The sequence below is a fragment of the Lolium perenne genome, chromosome 3 (genome assembly GCF_019359855.2).
Source record: "Lolium perenne isolate Kyuss_39 chromosome 3, Kyuss_2.0, whole genome shotgun sequence".
NCBI lineage: Eukaryota > Viridiplantae > Streptophyta > Magnoliopsida > Poales > Poaceae > Lolium > Lolium perenne.
In genome coordinates this window covers 328,117,773-328,143,427 of record NC_067246.2, presented here as the reverse complement: position 1 = coordinate 328,143,427, position 25,655 = coordinate 328,117,773, and the positions used below count along the sequence as shown (strand labels likewise).

The following is a 25,655-nucleotide window of genomic DNA, read 5'->3' as shown; positions in this document are numbered from 1 at the left end:
AAACTTAGTTAAACGTGCTGAAACTAGTTAATTTTTTCTTTGAAACAAATTTTTTCTCTGTTTTAAACTTGGTTTATCAACGTTAGAAAAATATTTGGTCATTGTCTAAGAGTTTAGTTTGGAGACATGATTTTTGTCTCATTGTGCATCATCATGTTTGAAACCGGTGTAAGCCCACCGTAGTCCTAGTAAAAGAAATCATGTTTGAATGTGTTTCAACATTCAAAATTTGAATTTTGTGGAATAAACTTTGTAAAGATTATCCAAGATATCATTCTGGGAAATACAGAAACTTAAACTGATTGTTAATTTGTCGATTTAAACACATCTCCATCCTCGTCGTGAAATGTGGGAGCAGCTTTGACCGGCAACCATGCATATATAGCACTACTTCTCTGCAGTCATGGCCTTGGCTGTGGACACATACAGCTCCTTCCTTGCTGCCAAGGCGACCAGCACGCTGTCTCTATCTGGAACGCACTGCCTCACGGTCTCATCCGACAAGTACTCCCTCGCCCACCGGCACAGCGCCGGGTGGTCCTCCTCGGCGAGCAGCCGCACCCCGGCGATCTCCTCGAACACTCCAAGCAAGTGTGCGATCCCGCCGACGGCGATGTCGAGGAAGCCGATGGCGTCGCCTCCGAAGAAATTCTTCCCTTCCGGCAGCTGCCTCTCCAGCAGCGTCATGTTCTCCTTCGCCTCCCTCGCCCACGCCGCCTGCGTCTCGCCAGGCTCCGTCCAGAGCGCCACCCACATAGCCTTCCAGCACTGCATATGTATGGAACGAATTCTTGTACACTCTAAGTTGCAATCACTGAAACTGAATTTTCATGTCATTCAGGATGTTGATTTACCTTGTCGTCGAGGAAGCGAGCCCAGAAGCGGGCGTCGGCGCGGTCGAGGGGATCAGAGGGCAGGATGGGCGGGCCATCAAAGGCCTCGTCGACATACTCCACGATGATGAGCGACTCGCAGACGGCTGGCCGGTGGCCGTGGAGGAGAACGGGGACCGTCTTGTAGATGGGGTTGTGCGTGAGCAGGAGGTCGCTCTTGTTGGTGAGATCTTCTACGACAAGCTCTAAGGGGACACTCTTGAGCCGCAGGGCTACCTCGGCGCGGTGCACGGCCGTGCTGCCGAAGCAGCCGATGAGCTTCACCTTCTCAGACATCGTCGCCGGTTCTTTATTTGCTTTCCGGTGTGCCTCTTTTGTCCGGGGTATATATAGCTCTGGCCAGTTCGATCGTCAGGTTAAACCAAACTGAGTACTCCCTCCTTAAAGTATATCAGAGTCTACATCAACTCTGCGTCAAAGTTTAGTCGCGATTTAGGACATGAATACATGATATTCCACCGAAGTCTCTCGCAGCTCTAACCAGCTGTTAGCTTGTGAGTAGTGATGCTGTATCACGCTGTACCAAAGAAGAAGAAAAAGCTTTCGCGTCATCACGTCCTCGTGTCAAATGTGACACTAGTCAAAGCAGAGGACTATCTGTCCGCGTCCATGTATTTGGACACAAAGGGGATCATACACTTGACCGCCATGGCACGGAGCCGGTTTCAGAAAACAATCCTGATCAGTTGTCCGTTGATTCTGATTTTCGGAGGCGTTATCTACTGTTTTCAAAGTTCAGCTAGGTTCTGATTTTGAATCGGTTGCCTGTTGTTAGGTCAGTAATAACAAGAATGTTGTTTTGAATCTCTTTTGATTTGCTGTGCTTTAGTCCATATGGTCTTTAAGAAATTAAATGTGTTTTCAGGGGTGAAGCTGGCAAGGTATAGATATGATCTGGGGCAAAGTCACTGGGAACATAAGAAGATAGCGAATTCTCTGTGCGGATGTGCATTTCAAGGTTACTGGACCGGAATTTGCTAGAGCTAGAGAAGATGAGAGGTGAACTGTTGCGGATAGACTGGAATTGACCTTATGCTAGGGCTGTAGTTGATGTTTCATGTAGCACTTCCGGCCTTCCTCTGTTCTATCTCCTGTTTCTGTGATAGTTCAATAGCTTTGATGCTGTTTGAAGTGAGTTAGCTGTAGCTCGCTATGTCGTGGACCTGGATGGTGTTACTTTGGTTGCATTTTAATAAAAATGGAACCGGGGTTGGGGGGGGGGGGGGGGGGGGGGTCACCCACATTGGGCTAGCGGTCGAGTGGGGCGGGGGTAGTTAGTGACACAATAGTTATCCCTCGAGTGAATTCCATTTTTTACTCTCTATTTATGCATTTGTGACACTAATTACCCGTCGAGTGAAAATTCGTGTAGATTACCCATTTTAAAAGCTTTCGGCCCTTGTTTTCGGATGTGTGTCCATTGGGCAAGGTGGTTGCTGATGATCGGGGTCCAAAAACATCAAGGGCGCGTTTGGTAGCCTGCAGACGAGTTTTTTTTGCCTGGGCTGGGTCTTGGAATGGGCCGTTTGGTTGCCTGCAGGACAGGCCCTGGAGGAACGCCCGGAATGGCAGTTTCTCCGGGGACAGGCCCGTTGCGGCTAGAAGGCTGCACGCGTGGGGAAGGGAGGCGGAAAGTCCCTTCGGAAACACACGCCATAATTAGCATCACCGCTCCCCTCTCCTTCCTCTCACTCGCAACCATACTCTCACCTCCCCCAAACTGTCACATCACCCGGCGGTTCCCCTCCCGCCGACCAATCCGCCGGACCGCCGCACGGAGGAGCACCGGTACCAGAGGAGGAGACGTCGGCAAGCAGCACCGCGACATCGGCCGCAACCTGCTCCGCAGTCTTCATCGGCATCTGGAGTTCGCCCGCGACCTCAAGCTCGTCCTCGGCCGGAACAATGGCCGTAACGACCTCTCCTTCTCCCCTTCGTAATCGTTGTGCCAGAACATGTCATTCTCGGGCATTTGCGACAACATCACATTAGATCTGCTAGGGTTTCTATTAGGATAGGGTTCGGATTGATGTTTGCAAGGTGTTCGTCCCCATTGGTTGCTGTTCTTGTCGAGGTCTTGGTGTTCACGGCTCGATTTGCTTAGATCTGTTACTCTAATCTCCAATCGCGGTACAGATACATCTCAAACGCATCTATAATTTTTGATGCTCCATGCTTGTTTTACACCAATTCATATATGTTTTGTTTACACGTCGTTGCACTTTTACATGATTTCCGGCACTAACCTATTAACAAGATGCCACAGTGCCAGTTCCCTGTTTTCTACTGTTTTTGTATTTCAGAAAAGTTGTACAGGAAATATTCTCGGAATTGGACGAAACAAAAGCAGAAGACAATATTTTACCGAAACGAAGACGAAGTCCAGTGGGGGGTCGAAGAGGCGCCACAGGGCGGCCAGTCCACCCCATGGCGCGGCCTAGGCCTGGCCCGCGCCTAGGGGGGGGGTCTAGGCCCACCAGGTGCCCAACCGACCTAATTCCTCCGCCTATTTATATATCTTCTCGGGGAAACCCTGGATAACCGAGCCTCCGTCCACGAAAAGTTTCATCGCGGCCGCCATCGCCGAACCCATCTCGGGGGGTTCTGAAGCTCTTCCCGGCACCCTGCCGGAGGGGGAAATCATCACCGGAGGCATCTACATCGCCATGCCCGCCTCCGAAGTGATGCGTGAGTAGTTCATCTCTGGACTATGGGTCCATAACAGTAGCTAGATGGTTGTCTTTTCCACTTTGTGCTTCATGTATCGATCTTGTGAGCTGCCCTACATGATCAAGATCATCTTTATGTAATCCTATATGTTTGGTTTGCTGGGATCCGATGAATATTGTGTACTATGTTGAGATTGATTATATATTCATGTCATATGTTATTTGTGATGTTGCATGCTCTCCGTTGCTAGTAGAAACTCTGGCCAAGTGGACACTTGTGACTCCAAAAGGGGGTATTTATGCTCGATAGTAGGTTCATGTCTCTAGTTTTCTAGGAGAGTGACTTTATAACTTCTAAGATTGTAGATGTGCTGTTGCTACTAGGGAGAAAACAACAATGTTTTATACGAGGGTAATTCTATTTTTTACTTTACACACATTGCTTAATGCGATAGTCTGTTGCTTGCAACTTTATACTGGAAGGGGTGCGAACGCTAACCTGAAGGTGGATTGTTATTCATAGACGCAGTTGGATTACGGTCTATGTATTATGTTGTAATGCCCATATCAAATCTCATAGTAATCATCTTGTCATGTATGGTCGATATTCTGTCAATTGCCCAGCTGTAATTTGTTCACCCAACATGCTATTTCTTTACGGAGAGACACCTCTAGTGACCTGTGGACCCTGGTCCTATTTCCTTTACTGATAAATTCAACTGCAATCATGTTCTGTTTATTTGCTGCAAACATCTCCTTCCATTCGATACGTCTAATCCTTTGTGTTCAGCAAACCGGTGAGATTGACAACCTCACTGTAAGTTGGGGTAAAGTACTTTGGTTGTGTTGTGTGCAGGTTTCACGTTGTTGCTGACGTCGATAGTACGCCCTGCCACTAGTCAGCCATTAACACCTTCAGAAGTCACGCCTTTCTCCTACTGGTCGATTAAACCTTGGTTTCGTACTGAGGGAAAACTTGCTGATGTGCTCATCACACATTCCTCTTGGGGTTCCCCAACAGCGTGTCTGCGTACGACGAGTACACGCGATCAAGCTATTTTCTGGCGCCGTTGCCGGGGAGAAAGAGGATTTCTGCAAGGGGAGTCTCTCATCTCCAATCTCTTTACTTTGTTATTAGTATGCTTAGTTTACTTTATTTTGTTTTGTTTGCTTTCATTATATCAAAAACACAAAAAATTAGTTTACTTTTATAGTTGTCTTTATATCTAAAACACACAAAAATTAGTTTCTTACATAGTTGTTATTTCGTTTCTAGTTCATTATGTGGATTCCTAAGTACGACCTGAAGGACCTATCTGTAGGTAGTGGTTGTATAATTGGGAAAGATAACATTGAAAAATTCTTTAATCATGTTAGTAAGCGTAAAGATATTGAGGATAAATCCCTGGTAGAACTTGCTCCTGATTATGAAACTGCTGCAACTTGTTTAGTTCAAATGCTGGAGGCTATATTTGTTAGCCTCAATCCATTTATGCAGCAAATGTTTTTTAAACTCCATGAAATTGAGGATGGTGAAAAGAAAGATTTTATCCTAAAAATTTTGCTTAGAGAATTTAAAGATGTGGTTATAGAAGCTAGGAAAGTTTTTGATCGGTTTGATAAGCTAGGCTCATGTGTAGATATCTTTGGTACACTTGACCAAACCAAAAGTAGTAGAGAAGGTAGAATACCAATACCTTTCAAATTAGTAGCAATGCATGAAGCTTGGGAAAAGAATTTTTATTTGATTGTTCCTGAAAATATATTTTATGAAAGTAGTGAACCTAAAAGTACAGAGAAAGGGTCTTCTAACACTCATATTGATAAAATACAAATCTTTGTTGAAAATACTTCTCGCATTGATCTTAATGCTTCTTTACTTGATAATACTTGATGCTCGCATTTTTACTGCGTCTAGCTGAAAGGCGTTAAAGAAAGCGCTTATGGGAGACAAACCATATTTTATTTACAGTAATTTTTCTTTTTGTTGAGTCTTGGAAGTTATTACTACTGTAATGACCACTCCTTATCATTTTTATTTCGCTTTCGTGCCAAGAATAGCCTCTAATAGGAAGAAAGTAATGTTTGGGGAAGTTGATGTCCTGAAAACAGATTCTGTGCTGTTACCATAAAAATTCGTATAAATTGCCAGAGCGTAATTTTGAGCTGTCATTTTTTATGCATATGTCCCAGGTTATTATCTAACTTTCATTAGTTGACCACTTTTCGAGATAAGCAACAGAGGATTTTCTGAAAAATCGATATTTACCTGCTATTCTGTTTTGATAGATTTCTGCACTATTTGCATTTCCCTCTTAAATCTCTTTCTTTTTGAGTTCTTTTGATCAAAGAGCTTTTTGAAAGGTTGCTACAGTAGCTTATGTTTTAATATATGTTTGATATATGTTAATACTAAACACAAGTGGATTTGTTTATTTTGATTGTACTAATGCTGCTAATGAAGAATTGTGTGAAGTTTTTGTATGAAGGAAGTTTTCAAGTGTAGGGAGAAAAGAATGATGTGATGAGATGAAGAATGGACAAAAGCTCAAGCTTGGGGATGCCCCTGCACCTCAAGGAATATTCAAGAGGTACAAGCGTCAAAGCTTGGGGATGCCCAAGGCATCCCCTCTTCATCAACAAAGCAACAGGTCATCTCTGTATACGCTATATTTTTATTGCTTCATACGCTATATTTTTATTGCTTCATACGCTATGTGTTGTTCTTGGAGCGTCTTTATTTTTGTTATTTTTGTTTTGTTTTGTTTTGTTTGCTGTAGCATATGTTGGATCCCGGCACATTTGTTTTGGAGAAAGACCCGCTCCTTTTTAATTGCATAGAACGCTCTAGTTTTCACTGTTATTGTTCTGCGAGTGTTCTAGTTTTCTGGTACTGCGTTTAGCTCTTGTTCTTTCACTTGAGCTTTGTTCAGAGCTCGTTAGTATTCTTTATTTATATATGATTAGCTCTCTGGTCCATAATGTATTTCATCTCCGAGTGCTATTTCAAATAAGTTGATTGGTGTTGGATACGAGTAAAATATTTCATGACTATAGTGATGCAAAAGGAAGCTTGTCTAGACTGTGGCATAGACTTTGGCATGTTATGTTGAATGTTATTCTTGTCATATGCTTTGTATTTATCGTTGTATCATGACTTGTTTCAAATGGCTGAGAGTGCATAATGTGTCATTAAAAGAATCATGTGTTGTTTCTATCATAAAAGCATGATATTGTGGTATTCTCGGTTGACTTGGCGCATGCTTATAACATGTTATGACTATAACCAGTCAACTAAAGCCTCTATGATCATTTATTTTTTGATTTGTAATATCACTTAATGCTTTTATTGATAATGTTTTGTCGCTATGCATGATTATGGCTATTATTGCTCTCTTAGTTGGTCGCTTCTAGTCTTTTTGCTAGCCTTCACCTGTACTGAGTATGACCTCTACTCGTGCATCCAACCACCAAAAACCAAAGTTTCCAATTGTGTCCACCATATCTACCTATATGTGGTATTTTACCGCCACTCCAAAGTAAATTGCTTGTGTGCTACCTTTAAAACCTTCAAAAATTATCACCTGTTTTGTGTAAATTATAGCTCATGAGAAAGTAGTCTAAAAACTATTGTGGTATGTATTATGTCCTATGAATTTTTAGTTCTTATAAGTTGCTTGTTGTGTGACAACCATGCTATCATGGGGAACACCATCAATATGCTTTTGTTGAATATCATGTGAATTACTATGCATGCTCATCTTGTTTGAAGTAAGGGAGATTTACCATGAGTTGAAAAGATTGGAGTATGCATATTGTTAGAGAGAAACATTGGGCCGCCAACTAAAGCCATGTTCACATGGTGGAAGTTTCATCTGGGCAAAATTCCAAATATCTGTTGTCCTTGTTTTCCCGGTATGGATGTCCAAAAAGTTGAGATTCATCAAAATTGAGAAATCAAATGAGATTCATCTCCTAGGTCCTTTGTACAGGAGGCAAGGAGGTACCCCTTTGTGACACTTGGTTAAAACATATGTATGTCATGAAAATCCATGGAAGTCCAGGCTAATTAGGACAAGGTGTGAGCACTATTGGTATATTATGCATGAGGCAAGCAAACTCATAGGAAGTAATTATGCATAAGCCATACTATTTATCACTACCGTTGACATGAGTTGCATCTCTCAAAATAAATATTTTCAACACTCCTATTGCTTTCAAAATAAAAAGCTCTAGCACATGGGTAATCCATGCTTCCCTCTGCGAAGGGCCTTTCTTTTACTTTCATGTTGAGTCTTCATCTTCTACTTTATGCACCGATTAAGAGAGCATAGTTGTTATTCTTAGTGCAATGTGCATAGTCCCAAAATTATTATTGATTGATTCATGATTATGCTATTGCTTGCTCTCAAATTATTTGTATCTAGTCACCCTCTGAACTTTGAAGGTGTCCTTGCATTTGTGTTTTGCTATTCCATAAGGACATGCTGAGTACTACTTTGTTATGTTTACTCTATGCTTATAAACACACAGTTGCTTTCAATGCACTATTATTCATGATCCTTTGTTTGAGTTACTCTTCATGTTATAACATAGTTGCTAAGTTCTATTGAATTATATCTATCATGCCTATGTTAGAGTACTTAGATCCCAGCTCACAATGCTTTACATGCTTGATCAAAATTGTGTTGGCTTCATGTCACCTCAAAAATTATTTTGTTATCACTTACCTACTCGAGGACGAGCAGGAGTTAAGCTTGGGGATGCTGATATGTCTCAAATGTATCTATACTTTTTGATGCTCCATGCTTGTATTACACCAATTCATATATGTTTTGTTTACACTTCGTTGCACTTTTACATGATTTCCGGCACTAACCTATTAACAAGATGCCATAGTGCCAGTTCCCTGTTTTCTGTTATTTTTGTATTTCAGAAAAGTTGTACAGGAAATATTCTCGGAATTGGACGAAACAAAAATCGAAGTCAATATTTTACCGAAACGAAGACGAAGTCCAGAGGGGGGTCGAAGAGGCGCCACAGGGCGGCCAGACCACCCCATGGCGCGGCCTAGGCCTGGCCCGCGCCTAGGGGGTCTGGGCCCACCAGGCGCCCAACCGACCTAATTCCTCCGCCTATTTATACATCTTCTCGGGAAAACCCTGGATACCCGAGCCTCCATCCACGAAAAGTTCCGTCGCGGCCGCCATCGCCGAACCCATCTCGGGGGGTTCTGAAGCTCTTCCCGGCACCCTGCCGGAGGGGGAAATCATCGCCGGAGGCATCTACATCACCATGCCTGCCTCCGAAGTGATGCGTGAGTAGTTCATCCCTGGACTATGGGTCCATAGCAGTAGCTAGATGGTTGTCTTCTCCACTTTGTGCTTCATGTATTGATCTTGTGAGCTGCCCTACATGATCAAGATCATCTTTATGTAATCCTATATGTTTGGTTTGCTGGGATCCGATCAATATTGTGTACTATGTTGAGATTGATTATATATTCATGTCATATGTTATTTGTGATCTTGCATGCTCTCCGTTGCTAGTAGAAACTCTGGCCAAGTGGACACTTGTGACTCCAAAAGGGGGTATTTATGCTCGATAGTAGGTTCATGCCTCTAGTTTTCTGGGAGAGTGACTTTATAACTTCTAAGATTGTAGATGTGCTGTTGCTACTAGGGAGAAAACAACAATGTTTTATCCGAGGGTAATTCTATTTTTTACTTTACACACATTGCTTAATGCGATAGTCTGTTGCTTGCAACTTTATACTGGAAGGGGTGCGGACGCTAACCTGAAGGTGGATTATTATTCATAGACGTAGTTGGATTACGATCTATGTATTATATTGTAATGCCCATATCATATCTCTTAGTAATCATCTTGTCATGTATGGTCGATATTCTGTCAATTGCCTAGCTGTAATTTGTTCACCCAACATGCTATTTCTTTATGGAGAGACACCTCTAGTGACCTGTGGACCCCGGTCCTATTTCCTTTACTGATAAATTCAACTGCAATCCTGTTCTGTTTACTTTCTGCAAACATCTCCTTCCATTCGATACGTCTAATACTTTGTGTTCAGCAAACCGGTAAGATTGACAACCTCACTGTAAGTTGGGGCAAAGTACTTTGGTTGTGTTGTGTGCGGGTTCCACGTTGTTACTGACACCGGTAGTGCGCCCTGCCACTAGTCAGCCAGCAACACCTTCAGAAGTCACGCCTTTCTCCTACTGGTCGATTAAACCTTGGTTTCGTACTGAGGGAAAACTTGCTGCTGTGCTCATCACACCTTCCTCTTGGGGTTCCCCAACAGCGTGTCTGCGTACGACAAGCACACGCCATCAGGTAGATCCTTCCTAGATCGGACTATGGATTGCTGAAACTGCCAGTTTTTACTGTGCATGCAAAGAGTGGAAGGGTTTATTGTGCTGGGGTTTAGCATGTTGTGATTGCTGTGCGGAATGAGTTGTTGTAGTTTGTTCTAGATTGTGTTGTTTCTGATTAAACTAGGCCGATGATTGTAACTGGGAATCATAGTGTGTGAGGAGATGATCGATCAGAACCTATGGCATGGCTGAACATGACAATGCCATTGGTTCTGATCAAACATCTCCTCCATATGTCCTCATTGTATGAGGCCTATGCTACCTTACTTTCCATGTTTGTACTTCTTCAGTTCTGCAATGGTCAATGATTTAACTATGGCACAACGGAAGGCATGGTGCTGCCCTCAAACTTAGTCATGTGTGTCATATTACTTGCACACTAGACTTTGTTTGCGGACAATCCCTTTGCATGCCGTTGTTGGAGATATGCCCAAGAGGCAATAATAAAATGGTTATTATTATATCTTTGTGTTTATGATACTTGTTTGCATCCCATGCTATAATTGTATTAACCGGAAACATTAATACTTGTGTGTTTTGTAAACATAAAAGAGTCCCTAGTAAGCCTCTTGTTAAACTAGCTTGTTGATTAATAGATGATCATAGTTTCATGATCATGAACATTGGATGTTATTAATAACAAGATCATGTCATTAGAATGATGTGATAGACACACACCCATAGTAAGCATAGCATATGATCAAGTCATTAAGTTCATTTTGCTACAAGCTTTAAGATACATAGTAACCTAATCCTTCGACCATGAGATCATGTTAATCACCTACACCGGATGGATGCTTTGATGACATCAAACACTACTTCGTAAATGGGTGGTCATAAAGGTGGCATTAAGTATTCGGAAAGTATGGATTGAAGCGCATGGATCAAGAGTGGGATTTGTCCATCCAAATGACGGATAGATATACTCTGGGCCCTCTTGGTGGAATGTCATCTAATTAGCTTGCAAGCATGTGACTTGGTAACGAGGGATGTCATATCACGGTACGAGTAAAGAGTACTTATCGGTAACGAGGTTAAACTAGGTATAGAGATACCGATGATCGAACCTCGGATAAGTAAATTATCGCGTGACAAAGGGAATCGGTATAATATGTTAATGGTTCTTTCGATCACGAAGTCATCATTGAATATGTGGGAGCCATCATGGATCTCCAGGTCCCGCTATTGGTTATTGATTGGAGAAGTGTCTCGATCATGTCTGCATAGTTCACGAACCGTAGGGTGACACACTTAAGCGTTGATGTCCTTTAAGTAGATATGGAATATGGTATGGAGCTCGAATGTTGTTCGGAGTCTTGGATGGGATCCATGACATCACGAGGAGGTTCGGAATGGTCCATAGAATAAGATTCATATATAGGAAGTCATTTTCCGGGGTTCGGAAAAAGTTCGGTGTTTTGACTGGAGCTTCTATAGAATGTTTTAGAAATATCGGAAGGGTTCGAAATATTATGGTTTCGGAAGTGTCCGGAACGACCCAGACTGTCTAAGGAAGTCCGGAGGGTTCCATAATAGGTGTATCCACGTTTTCCTTAAGGATTAAGGAGTTTCCCCTAAGGAAAATTCGGATTTGGCAAAAGAGTCCTAGTTCTAGTAGATTTCGGCTAACAAAAACCAACTAGAACTCTCCTAAACTTTGGGGGAAGGTCTTGGACGACCCAAGGACCTTTTCCACCTATAAAAGGAGGGCAAGGGGAGCCCCATGGGCAGCACGAGTCGCAGCCCCTGCCCCCTCTCCCAAAACCCTAGCCGCCCCTTCCTCCTCCTCCCTCTTGCACGGCTACGACGAAGCCCTGCAGGATTTCTCCACCACCACCGCCACCACGCCGTCGTGCTGCCGGGATTCCGAGGAGGATCTACTACTTCCGCTGCCCGATGGAACAGGGAGAAGGACGTCTTCATCAACACCGTGCGTGTGACCAAGTGCGGAGGTGCTGCCCGATTGCGGCACCGTCAAGATCTTCGAGTCGCTCCTGAGAGCGGCAAGTGATCGACTACATCATCCACGGGATTTATCTCGTTAACTCTTAGCGATCTTTGAGGGTATGTTGATCTTATCTTGTTGCTATCATCTACTAGATTAGAACTTGGCTTGTTATTCGTTCTTGCGGTAGGAAATTTTTTGTTTTCTATGCTACGAATCCCTGCAGTGGTATCAGAGCCGTGTCTATGCATAGATTGGTTGCACGAGTAGAACACAGTGATTTTATGGGCGTTGATGCTTTTGTTGTCGTTTGCTTATCGTGTAATTTGCATCTTGCGGTATGGTGGGATGAAGCGGCCCGGTCTAACCTTACATGACTGCGTTCATGATATTTGCTCCACGCTCGACATGCACCTTGTATTGCATAAGTGGCTTTGCGGGTGTCTCTCTCTCTCACCATAGTTAAGATCCAATTTACAATTTGCACTTGATAACACTTGTATCAGCATTGTGGTTCTTGTTCGTAGGTATATCGGATCTTACTCAAAAACCCCGAGCCATGTAAAATATGCAAACAAAATTAGAGGCGTCTAACTTGTTTTTGCAGGGGTTGGTGATGTGATATGGCCATGATGTGATTGTGATTATATTTGATGTATGAGATGATCCTTATTGTATTGTGGCAACCGGCAGGAGCCTTATGGTTGTCTTTAATTTCATATCGATTCATCATGTAGTAGTTTTATTTCAAAGTAGTTGTAATAGTTGCTACAAGTGGTGGACAACCATGAAGACGGCGCCATTGACCTTGACGCTCCACCGACGATGATGGAGATCATGCCCGTGCTTTGGAGATGAAGATCAAAGGCGCAAGATAAAAGGGCCATATCATATCATATTATGAATCGCATGTGATGTTAATCCTTTTTATGCATCTTGTATTGCTTAGATCACGACGGTAACATTATAAGATGATCCCTCTCACTAAAACTCAAGATAGTAAAGTGTTCGTCCTTAGTTAGCACCGTTGATAAGACTCGTTGTTTCTAAGCATCACATGATGATCGGGTGTGATAGATTCAACGTGTGCATACAATAGGTGCAAGCCAGATTTGCACATGCGGAAACAAAGGTTTCACTTGGCGAGCCTAGCATGTACAGACATGGCCTCGAAACACGGCAAACCGAAAGGTTAAGCATGAATCATATAGATGATATGATGAACATGTTGATGTTCGCCATTGAAGCTACATCATCTCTCGTGATGATCGGACTTGGTGTAGTTGATTTGGTTCGTGTAATCACTAAGGCAACGTGAGGGATGTTGTTTTGAGTGGGAGTTCACCTAGTTAATTTAAGAATTAATAGTAAACTCAATTTATCATGAACTTAGTCTAAATTGTATTTGAATTAAATTTTGTAGAATTGGCATTCCTTTTTCTACCTTGCGCTAGGCTTGTAATTGAGATAGAAACACTGTTAAATCTAACAAGTAACTTTACAGACTGGTACCGTATTGTTAAAGAAACAAGAAATGATTAAGTCCTATTGAAAAATTTTGGTAATCCTCAAATTGCTGATTCAAAGAGCAATGGTTTCAATTATTATCTAAAATTATCTTGACTCCGTGAAACTTGATGTTCAAATCCGTTTGAAAAGTAAGGAGCTAAATAATTTGTTTTCGGAAATAAGCAAGGTGTGAGATATATGTGATATCTAAGACCTTATTACAAGTTTTAATAGTGAGACTACATAAACTCATAAGTTTTATGGGAATGTACGAAGGTTGAAGACGCTAGGCGTCCCGATCCTCCAACTATTTGGACACTAACGTTATTCATGTATCCATATATGAACCATAGTGGCTTCATCATGAAGTTGTCATGATTTGATGGATAAAATTATGAGTGAAATTGTTCATCACATTAAAAGGTTACTAATAGTAAAATCCGGAACGCTTGTCATGTGATGATCAACTTCAAAGTACGAAACTCAAGGGTGTTGGTATTTGACTAACAAGCCTAGAAGTTATTGATGTTGAGTGTTTTCTGAAATATGAGGAAAATCGAAAGAGAAACTACAAAAGGTTTTGGCAAAAAGAAAGAAAAGACTAGAAAGTCTAGCCCAGGTGTATATAGATGATATACATGTTATGAATGTATTCTTTGATTGGTCACACAATGGAATTTTTGGGTATTTGTACCATATTGGTTGGTATGAGGTGTCATATGATACAACACAATACAAGAATACAATGGCCTAAGTGACTGACAAGGAATGTGGTAACAATGCACGTCTGGAATAAAATAAATTGTTATTATGTTCGTCGTTGGCATTCTACCTAGCCCTTGAGATTTATTATAAAGAACTTAATAATTGTTATTTTGCTCTGGTCAAATGAAAGCACTTAGTTGTTCAAATTATGACCATACTCCATGTATGATGGATAAGTTATTATAAGTCTTAATGGTGAAACACACATGCATAACACTGACGCTAAAATGCCATAAGGCAAATGATAAGAATTTCACTTATTTGTGGAACCCCCATTTAGGTCATGTTAGAAAGGAACGCATGAAGAAACTCCATGCAAATGGATTTTTGGAGTCATTCGACTGTGAATCGTTTGGCGCATGCAAATCTTTTCTAAAGAAAATGACTGAAATACCGTTCATAGGCCAAGAGTTGAACGGGAAACTAGCTTAGTGGAAATATACATGATGATGTATATGGTTCATTGGGCATAGTTGTGTGCGGAAGATTCTTCTACTTCATGAAAACTTCCAACGATGAATTGAGTGTATATATATGGATATATTTATTCGATGAGGAAGAAGTCTGAAACATTTGAATAGATTCAAATAAATTTCAACACGAAGTGGAAATCATCGTAATGGAAAAGTCAAATATCTATGATTGGATCATGGTGGAAATATTTGAATTACGAGTTTTAGCGAACATCTAAGAGAGTTGCGAAATTGTTCCACAAATCATGTTTCTCGGAGCACCATAGTTGTGATGGAGTATTCGAGAGACGTATCCAAACCTTGTTGGATTAATGGTGAGATAAAATAAAATGATGCCATTATATTTTTGTGGATTATGCTTTAGAGACTACCGCTTTTACACTAAATAGAGCGTCATCATAATCTGTTGAAATGACACCATACGAGTTATGGCATGGGTATAAACCCTAATAGTCCTTTCTTAAATTTTGGTATGAGTAGCATAAGTAAATGAGTTTACAACCAAAATCGGATGAATGTCTTTGTTGGTTGTCCCAGAGACCTAATTGGGAATTCTTTCCACTATGAAGTCAAAAACAAAAGTATTTGTTAATGTTTCTTGCTTATTTCCAAGAAATTGTTTCTCGCGAAATATTTAAGTAGGAAGACAATAGAACTCGATAAGGTTGATGAACCTGAGCAAGATGAGCAGAGTAGTGCAGCATCGGAAATGGTTCCGGGAGCAGCCACGACGCTCATGGCTCCCATGTCTACAAAGTGTTATAGCCATGGAGATCGAAGTACCTATTGAACCTTGTAGGTATGGTTTACTTTGTGATCAAATAAATGATTTGTGGACAAATGATTGATTTTGAACAATGATAAACCAACTACATACAAAGAAGCTATGATGGGCCCTGACTCCGTTAAAATGGCTAAGTGCCATGAAATCCAAGATAGTATCTATAATCAAGCTTGGAGCTTGGTAAACATTCTGAATGAATAAATACTTTTTGAAAGTAAATGGATCTATAAAATTAATAGACTTGGATATAATATCCTTGAAGAAGCTCGACTTGTCGAAAGATTGTTTACGACAAAGTTCAAAGAGTTGACTGCGATAAGATTAGATCTTCTGTAGCAATGCTTATAGTCTATATGGATTATTCTAGTAATCACTACATATTTCTTTTATGAGATATGTTAGTAGGATGGCAGAAACACATTCCTTTGCAGAAGTGTGTATTAAAGGTGTATACAAGATACAACCGAGAGTTTTGCTAGTCTGTAGAATACTAGATAGGTATACAAACTTCACTAGATGAAGTGAGTATCATGGAGTTGGAATCTTCACCGGATGAAATAATCAAAGAGTTTTGATTTCATCGGAAACAATGAAGATGCTTGCATTTGCAAGAAATTAAGTGGGAGCGCTAAGACATATTTATAATACTTTATGTGGATGCCATATCGTTGATTAGAAATGATGTAATTTTTACTTGATTAAAAAGTTTCATTGAAAATTAATTTCATTGAAAGCATATGACTAAGAACATATTTAGCGTCAAGATCTATGAAGATAGATTGAAGCGCATAATAAGTTTAAGTCAAAGTACATAGAATAAATATTGAAGTAGTTCAATATGAAAACGTCAAGAAGGTGTTCTTTTCCATGTGAAGGTTTAACAAAACTTGAGTGTATTTGACACTCAATGAGTAAAACCACATGAGTGATTTTAGATCACAAATAAAATGTACAAAATCAGATGTCCTGTGCACTAAAGTGTTACGAGCATATACCAGAATGATTCATGTGATGATCATTGGACAACATTAAGAATGTTCCAGAGTTCTTTGGAAGAGCCAAGAATATATATAGTTTTGTATGGGGTAATAACAAACAAATCGATGTAAGATATTGCACATATATTAGTTTGGTCACATATAAAAATGAATTTCAATCTCAATTAGGCTGAGTGTTCATTAAAAGGTAGCACAATGGGCTAGAAGAAGTCTATGCTAGATTTAGATGAGTTCTAAATATTATGATAGATTCTACAAACGAAGGCAGAGTATATTGTTGTTTTGACAATAACCGAGGGTGTTTGTGTCAAGGAGTTCTTTTAGAACTTGGTGTAGTTCCGGTAGTGTCAGAACTATGGAGCTATATTATGTGTGACAATATTAGTAACATATTTCAGACCACGGAATTAAGGTTCCACCATAAGACCAAACATATACGATTAATGCCGACTCATTTAAAAAAAAGTGATGTGTGGAGACGCAAATGAATTGCAAAGTACACACAGATCTGAATGTGGCAGATCCGTTGACTAAACCTCTCCCTAGAGCAAAACATGACCTACACCAAAACGGCATGGGTGTTAGGTACATTGCCATGTAATCTAGATTATTGACTCTAGTGCAAGTGGGAGACTATTGGAGATATGCCCAAGAGGCAATAATAAAATGGTTATTATTATATCTTTGTGTTTATGATAAATGTTTGCATCCCATGCTATAATTGTATTAACCGGAAACATTAACACTTGTGTGTTTTGTAAACATAAAAGAGTCCCTAGTAAGACTCTGGTTAAACTAGCTTGTTGATTAATAGATGATCATAGTTTCGTGATCATGAACATTGGATGTTATTAATAACAAGATCATGTCATTAGAATGATGTGATGGACACACACCTATAGTAAGCATAGCATATGATCAAGTCATTAAGTTCGTTTTGCTACAAGCTTTAAGATACATAGTAACCTAATCCTTCGACCATGAGATCATGTTAATCACCTACACCGGATGGATGCTTTGATGACATCAAACACTACTTCGTAAATGGGTGGTCATAAAGGTGGCATTAAGTATTCGGAAAGTATGGGTTGAAACGCATGGATCAAGAGTGAGATTTGTCCATCCAAATGACGGATAGATATACTCTGGGCCCTCTCGGTGGAATGTCATCTAATTAGCTTGCAAGCATGTGACTTGGTCACAAGGGATGTCATATCACGGTACGAGTAAAGAGTACTTATCGGTAACGAGGTTGAACTAGGTATAGAGATACCGATGATCGAACCTCGGATAAGTAAAGTATCGCGCGACAAAGGGAATCAGTATCATATTTTAACGATTCTTTCGATCACGAAGTCATCGTTGAATATGTGGGAGCCATTATGAATCTCCAGGTCCCGCTATTGGTTATTGATCGGAGAAGTGTCTCGATCATGTCTGCATAGTACACGAACCGTAGGGTGACACACTTAAGGGTTGATGTCGTTTAAGTAGATATGGAATATGGTATGGAGCTTAAATGTTGTTCGGAGTCTCAGATGGTATCCATGACATCACGAGGAGGTCCAGAATGGTCCGGAGAATAAGATTCATATATAGGAAGTCATTTTCCGGGGTTCGGAAAAAGTTCGGTGTTTTGACTGGAGCTTCTATAGAAGGTTCTAGAAAGATCGGAAGGGTTCGGAATATTATGGTTTCGGAATTGTCCGGAACGACCCAGACTGTCTAAGGAAGTCCGGAGGGTTCCATAATAGGTGTCTCCACGTTTTCCTTAAGGGTTAAGGAGTTTCCCCTAAGGCAAATTCGGATTTGGCAAAAGAGTCCTACTTCTAGTAGGTTTCGGCTGACAGAAACCTACTAGAACTCTCACAAACTTTGGGGGAAGGTCTTGGACGACCCGAGGACCTTTTCCACCTATAAAAGGAGGGCAAGTGGAGCCCCAAGGGCAGCACAAGTCGCAGCCCCTGCCCCCTCTCCCCAAAACCTAGCCGCCCCTTCCTCCTCCTCCCTCTTGCACAGCTACGGCGAAGCCCTGTAGGATTGCTCCACCACCACCGCCACCACACCGTCGTGCTGCCGGGATTCCGACTACTTCCACTGCCCGCTGGAACGGGGAGAATGACGTCTTCATCAACACCGTACGTGTGACCGAGTGCGGAGGTGCTGCCCGATTGCGGCACCGTCAAGATCTTCGACTTGCTCCTGAGAGCGGCAAGTGATCGACTACATCATCCACGAGATTTATCTCGTTAACGCTTAGCGATCTTCGAGGGTATGTTGATCTTATCTCGTTGCTACCATCTACTAGATTAGATCTTGGCTTGTTATTCGTTCTTGCGGTTGGAAGTTTTTTGTTTTCTATGCTACGAATCCCTACAGCAGTGTGATCCAATATATGAAGCCTCATTTTGTTTGTCTAGTGCATTGGCCAATGATTGAACAATGGCACACTGGAAGGCAAGGTGCTGCCCGTAAACTTAGTCGTGTGTGTGCGATTACTTGCACACTAGACTTAGTTTGAGGACAGTCCATTGAGCTGCCGTGTGAGCCAATGTATGAGGCATCACATGTTTTCAATGTTCGTTTTCATCTATATACTTGTGAGCAGGCACACTTCTAATGCCATGTGTTCTTGTGGCAGACTGAGAAGCTTAAGCTTGGGTCACCTGAGACCTTGGAGGAGGGACCATCGAAGAAGCGAAGGGCGGCTAACGTCGGCCACTTCCAGCCGGACGTAGGGCCGGACCAGTTCCTGCGCATCGTCTTCAGGCCGACCTTCAGCTGGCTCCGGATCCCTCAAGATTTCGTCAGGTGGTTCAGAGAAATCCCTTCGAACATCATCGTCACCACCAACACTGGCTGCAACTGGAGGATGACTACGGCGAGAGAAGGCGATGACGCATACATTGACCAGGAGTGGGCGGGCTTCGCCGTCGCTCATCAGCTGCAGGTTGGCCAGTTCCTCATCTTCAAGAAGGTGTCATCATTCGAGTACAGTGTGGTCATCTTCGATCACACCTGCACTGAGGTGATGACCAGGTGCCGTTACCATGGCGATGGCACCAGGTGCGTCGTCTTCGAAAGTCATGTCTGAAGCTTACCAGGTTCTGTGTCGCTACTACCATGTATGTGTCTAGTTGCTGTTCCTGTGTGTGTTGAACTATGATCGTCTCTGATGTGTCGTGAACTATGATCGTCCTGTGTCGTCAACTATGACCGTGTTTGAACTATGACCGTGAACTATGATCAGTGCTAAGTTTGCCTGAACTGTGATTGTGTTCTTGCTTCTGCTGTTTATCGCTGGTAACCTCACCACTGAAAGGAAGAGGTTAGCAGAAGCAGATTATGGGTTGCAACCAAACAACAGGGACGCCGTCCTGGGCTGCTACTAGGCCTGAAAACCGATCTACCAAACGGACAGAGCCCAAATCTCCACGGAGCCGAAAAAACTATGTGCAGGCCACCAAACAACGTGGCTTGGTGCAGGAAACTGCTGCAGGCTACCAAACGTGCCCCAAGACGATAGCGAGGAATGGAACATATGTGTTAAAGAAGCTTGGACATAATCGTCCATGAGAACCTCTGATATTTACATATTTTGTGGCTCCTCATCGACTTATCTTGTCTATCCTATCTAATAATAACAAGAAAAATGCTAAAATGGGGCTAAACCATGCTTAAGGTCTCCTAAATTGGATATTTTGGTAGAAGTTTCACTAAATGAGGTAATATGTGTCACAAATGCACAATTACAAGGCAAAAAGTGGAATTCACTCTTATCCCTGTCCGGGATTATTTTCTTTTCCGGTGCGCCAAACTCCTCTAGGGTTCAATTTTAACTGAGATTGACTAGTTCCGGGTATAAACGACATGAATTTGTAGTTTGAGGTTCATTTCGCCGAACTACTAGTGTTCGGGTTTAAAATATACTTCATCCTAAAAGGACAACCTTTTATTCCATCGCATCCAACCACGGATAGATAACACTTTTTTTTTGGAAGCATTGGCTTTGTTTTTTTTTTCGAGAGTACGCAATTGCGTACCTTTGTTTTATAGAAGGCAGAACAAGGTTATTTTACAGAAAGGTCAGCTGCTGCGGACAGCGGTGACCACCACACCACCCACACACTACCTCTAATGCACTACTCTCGCGAATAAATTACACCCACCAAGACTTGCTTTAGCCCATAGATCCCACTCCTCAACGATCTGCTCCACCAATTGTACCTCGGAGAACTGTCTGGCCACATTATCAAAAATCCTTGCATTTCGTTGTTTCCAAATGCGCCAGGCTATCAGGATGATGAAAGAGTCAAAGCCCTTCTTCTCCTTCCTCCTGAATCTCTTCCTGGCAAGTGCCCACCAATCCTGTAGGTTATCAGTCTCTGTAGGCATTGGCACCTCCATGCCCATAAGCATAAAACAGCGATGCCACACCTGTCTGGCATAGACACACCCCACCAAGACATGCCTAACCGTATCCACCTCTTGCAGGCAGGTATAGCAGGTCGAGACGACGTCCTGTAGCCCATGGCGTACTCGCCTATCCGAAGTCCACAGCTTGCCCTGTAACGCAAGCCACGCAAAAATCTTGCACTTGAGTGGTGCACTGCTCTTCCAGACATAAGTGGCTCCCTCCCACTTCACACTACCAACACACAACATTCTGTAAGTGGAGCTGGCAGTGTAAACTCCACTCGCTGACCAAGGCCAGGCGATCACATCCTCTTGCGCCTCATCCAAGTTGATCGCATTAACTGCTTGCCAAATTCGGACACACTGGCCAACACCTTCCGCGCCGATGCTCGTCGGAACGTCTCCCACCCAAGCATGATCCTGCAGGGCCTCCCTCACCGTTCTCCTTCTTTTCTTCGCCAAGCTGACTGATGCAACCACAAGCGGGGCGATTTCACTAATCGCCCGCCCATTCCACCATCTATCAATCCAAAAGAGGGTCTTAGCTCCATCCCCAACCTTGATCTCCACCAAGCTGTTAAAAACCCCATCAGCCTCCACGTCCGTCATCATCGGCAAGCCCTGCCATGGCCGCCCCTGATCCGTACGGCGCAGCCACTCCCAACGGGCTCTCAAAGCCAATCCCTGGAGTCGCAAATTCAAGATGCCTAAGCCACCATACTCCACAGGTTTACAGACTTGCTGCCAAGAAACTAGGCACTGCCCACCATTCACTTTATCCTTCCCAGCCCAAAAGAATGCCCGCATCCACTTATCGATCTCCTCAAACAGCCAGGTCGGGGCGTCCATAACTAGCAGCTGGTGCATCGGCCTCGCCGTTACCACCGCCTTGATCAAAACCAGACGCCCAGATCTTGCCAACAATCCCCTTTGCCACGCCGGAAGAGAGGCAAGAACCTGATCAAGCATTGGCTGCCAATGCGCCCTTCTGAGGTTGCCCGTGGAGAGTTGCAGCCCCAGATACTTACAGGGGAAGTCCCCAATCTCACACCGAAGAATGCGTCGCACGACCCATCCATCCTCCTGCTCCCCTCTGATCACCACTGCCGTAGTCTTGGCGTAATTCACTTTGAGACCAGAAGCTTCACCAAAAACCCTCAGAATTTCCCTTACCGTGACCATATCTTTCACCTCCGGCTTAAAAAACAAAGCCACATCATCAGCAAATATCGATATCCTTTGCTTTGGCTCACACCCCGGCAGGTTGGCCATAAGACCTGCCTCAACTGCCGCTACAAAACACGTGGTGAGAACCTCCATTGCTATAACAAAGAGTTGAGGCGAAGTGGGATCTCCCTGCCGAAGGCCACGAACCACCCTGATTTTCCTCCCTGGCACTCCATTTACCATAACACGAACCGTGGCCGTGCGCAAGAGCAACCTTATCCATCCCATACATCTATCACCGAAGCCCATCCGCTGAAGCACTTGGAACAGAAACGCCCAGGACAAGGAGTCAAAAGCTCTGGAAATGTCCAATTTGAGAAAAACCCCTTTCACTTTCCTAGCATTGATCCTTCTCGCCACCTGCCTGACAAGGATGAAATTATCATGGAGACATCTCCCTCGCACAAACGCTGACTGGTTGGCACTCACCAAGGACCCCAGTTTACCTCGCAGTCTGTTAGCGATCAGCTTTGAAAATAGCTTCCCAAAGCTGTGCACCAAGCTTATCGGTCTGAAATCCCCGATCTCAATAGCATCCGACCTTTTCGGAATGAGGGTGATCAAGGACGCATTAAGCTTATCGAACCCTCTCCCATCACCAACGGCCAACTTAAAGACAGCAGCTAGCACATCGTGCTTAATGATACTCCAAGCCTTTTGGTAGAACAGACCAATGAAGCCGTCCGGCCCTGGAGCACGATCCGGTGGCAGCTCCTGCACAACCTTCCACACCTCAGCCTCAGTAAACATATCATCCAGGTCTTGCAGATCCACTGTCGGTATCCCCACTCTATCCATATCAATAGTGTGCTCCCTGACCGGACTCCGTCCCAAGAGCTCAAAATACGCTTGAAAGAAAGCCTCTTCCTTGTCAGCTTGGTCAGAGCATTGGCTTTGTCAACAGCAAATCTCCTTCCTCTCGTGAAATGTGGGAGCAGGTCCTCCCTGTCAGCCAGAGCACACTACTTTTGTGTAGCCATTGTCTTGGCAATGGACACGAACGTGTCTCTCTTCGGTGTCAAGGCAGCAAGCAGGCGGTCCCTGTCCGGCAGGCATTGCCTCACGATCTCGTCCGCCGTGTACTCCCTCGCCCACCGGCGCAGCGCCGGGTGCTCTTCGTCTGCCAGCAGCGGCACCCCGGTGATCTCCTCGAACATCTCCATCCAGTGCGCGATCCCGCCGAGGACTATGTCGAGGTAGCCGACAGAGTCGCCTCCGAAGAACGTTTTCCCCTCCGGCAGCTGCCCCTCGACGAGCGTCAGGTTCGCCTTCACCTCCCTCGCGGATGCCACCTGAGCCTCGCCGTCCGCCGAAAACATAGCGATCCACGACTCCCTGAACTGCGTACATATGCATGCAGGCAGCAAAAGTCAGTGAAAGATCGTGCCTGTAATTCTGTATGTGCGTCAGTGATGCAGCTCACCTGCTTGTCAACGAAGCTGGCCCAGAACCGGGCGGTGGCGCGTGCGAGGGGCTCCGAAGGGAGGAGTGGTGGCCCATCAAACGCCTCGTCCACGTACTCGAGGATTACCAGCGACTCGCAGATGGCCGTCCGGTCGCCGTGGACTAGCACGGGCACCTTCTGGTGGACGGGGTTGTGCTTCAGCAGCAAGTCGCTCTTGTTGCTGAGGTCTTCTTCGACGAGCTCGTAGGGGACTCCCTTGAGCCGCAGGGCCAACTCGGCGCGGTGCACGAACGGGCTGGCGAAGCAGCCGATGAGCTTCACCGGCGATTCAGACATCGTCGCCGGAGCGTTGTTTGCTTCCGTATCTGCCTGATTTATCCGGGGTTAAACCAAAATCTGAATATATATACTGGCTCAGAGAAACTTCACGGCAACTTCGCGTCAAAGTTTTGTCGCCATTTGTGACATGATCTTCCACGGTGATAGCTACGGGAATCTCTCGCAGATATAACCAGTTATTAGCTCGAGAATACTGTGTCTCACTGTACCAGTCAAGAAAAAACCTTTCGCATCATCAGCGTACGGGTCGTCTCACATCCTCCTGTCAAAGAAAAGGAGACATTATCTTGAACGCCATGGCACGGCACCAGGTTTAGAAAAGCAGGGTGGGCCAACGAATGATAAAAGTCACGGAATGTCCAAAGACTGAAATCGGTTAACATATACCATGTCAGACGCATGTACAGTATTTATCATTTTGATCAAATATAGATGGAGAAAATGAATTCAATCTTGAAAAACAAGGGAAAAAACCTTAAGATTAAGTAAAAAATCTTGATACTTCAGAGAAAACAAGGAAACTAAAAAAAACTAGTAGAATGCCCGTGCGTTGCCTGACGTATAGATCATTCATGTAGTTGGTATTTTTTATTCCCTCATATCGACATTCTCTCTCTCAGATTATCTATTGACTCTCTAGCTAAGGTACTACCTCCGTTCCCAAAGGTAAGTCTTTTTTCGAATTGGAGGTAATACTATTTTCAATCATTGCTTCGTCTATTGATAATCTGGTCATGTATATGATTTAATATGTTTTGCAGCTTGCACCTGGGAGCTGGAGTTGCTGAGTGAAAGGGCAAACTGTGTATGCATCCCCAGTCTGGATTGATTCCTCTCTCTGAATTTGCTAATAGCCATTTGTCACCTAAGATTGTACTCTTGAACTCGTTACATATATTCAGCTACAGGCAGTAGCACTTATTCAACTATGTGCAATAGCACTTGTCAATCCTCTTTTAGGTGGTTCCACAGGATCCCCGCTACATTGATGGATGGAGCTGGATTACACTTCTTACTTTAATGAAGAAAAAGATTGATGTATAAAGCAATAAAAAATACACCACTGAATTCAATAAGCAAGTTTGTGAGCACTTCGGACAAATACTCATGTGCTTATGTTTATATATCCAATAAACATAGATATATTATTGGTGATACTAGTCACCCGTCTCTCTCTTCCTACCATACAAGCACACAAAGTGGAAACCTTTCTAGCCTATAATCCGCTCAAGAAACTATCCTCTTGTTTCGCAAATCAACCAAACAACTACTGCCTATTTCGATGTACCAAACGATAATATACACCCTTTGTTCACTGGCAGGCGCTCCCCTTATCTAGGCGCTATGCCTTCTTGAATTTGGCTCCCCTATTCTCCAACTGTTGCTCCCTTGTTCCATGTAGTTGGCCCTAATTTCTCCTGTTACAGCATCAAGCAGCACAAATAAATATTCTTTAAAAAAAACACTGGTTCATAAAGCCTATTGATTCAGCAATAATAAGTAGCTATCAAGTAAGGTAGGTCTGTCATATGTCCAGAAATATATTAGCTCACTAGTTTCAGTTTTAGAAGTAAATTAACTCTTAAGGTAAAATAGTTAGTGCCCTAATGATTCTGGATACCCCGCACGTTGAGTGTTCCCTTGTAAACAAAAATTGAATACCATATCGGCGCCAAAATTTCCAAGGTCAAAAATGTGAGAACAAAGAGAGTATTTTATTCATTGGGCGTAGAATGTGTCAAGGTATGGACACAGTATATATCAACCTTCGAGCTTATTGATTACCAAATCTGGCTTACTAAGGGTTATCTCAATTATTTAAGAGTGTATCATTAACTAT

At 43.1% G+C, this 25,655-nt stretch overlaps 3 protein-coding genes across 3 annotated transcripts; 1 reads left to right on the top strand and 2 right to left on the bottom strand.

The window, feature by feature from the left end:
* Window positions 1-387: 387 nt before the first annotated feature.
* Window positions 388-1,173, bottom strand: LOC127338890 (glutathione transferase GST 23-like). Its single transcript, XM_051364845.2, has 2 exons — window positions 855-1,173; window positions 388-768 (listed from the first exon to the last, which is right to left on the bottom strand). The coding sequence occupies exons 1-2, from the start codon at window positions 1,167-1,169 to the stop codon at window positions 388-390; spliced, it is 696 nt and encodes a 231-aa protein (XP_051220805.1). The 5' UTR covers window positions 1,170-1,173.
* A 17,806-nt stretch (window positions 1,174-18,979) lies between these two features.
* LOC127340414 (B3 domain-containing protein At1g49475-like) lies at window positions 18,980-19,522 on the top strand. The gene is made up of 2 exons (XM_051366169.1): window positions 18,980-19,006; window positions 19,070-19,522. Exons 1-2 carry the CDS (start codon window positions 18,980-18,982, stop codon window positions 19,520-19,522), a joined length of 480 nt encoding a protein of 159 aa, XP_051222129.1.
* A 3,469-nt stretch (window positions 19,523-22,991) lies between these two features.
* On the bottom strand, window positions 22,992-23,818 carry LOC127338889 (glutathione transferase GST 23-like). The gene is made up of 2 exons (XM_051364843.2): window positions 23,495-23,818; window positions 22,992-23,411 (listed from the first exon to the last, which is right to left on the bottom strand). Exons 1-2 carry the CDS (start codon window positions 23,810-23,812, stop codon window positions 23,034-23,036), a joined length of 696 nt encoding a protein of 231 aa, XP_051220803.1. The 5' UTR covers window positions 23,813-23,818; the 3' UTR covers window positions 22,992-23,033.
* Window positions 23,819-25,655: the final 1,837 nt, after the last annotated feature.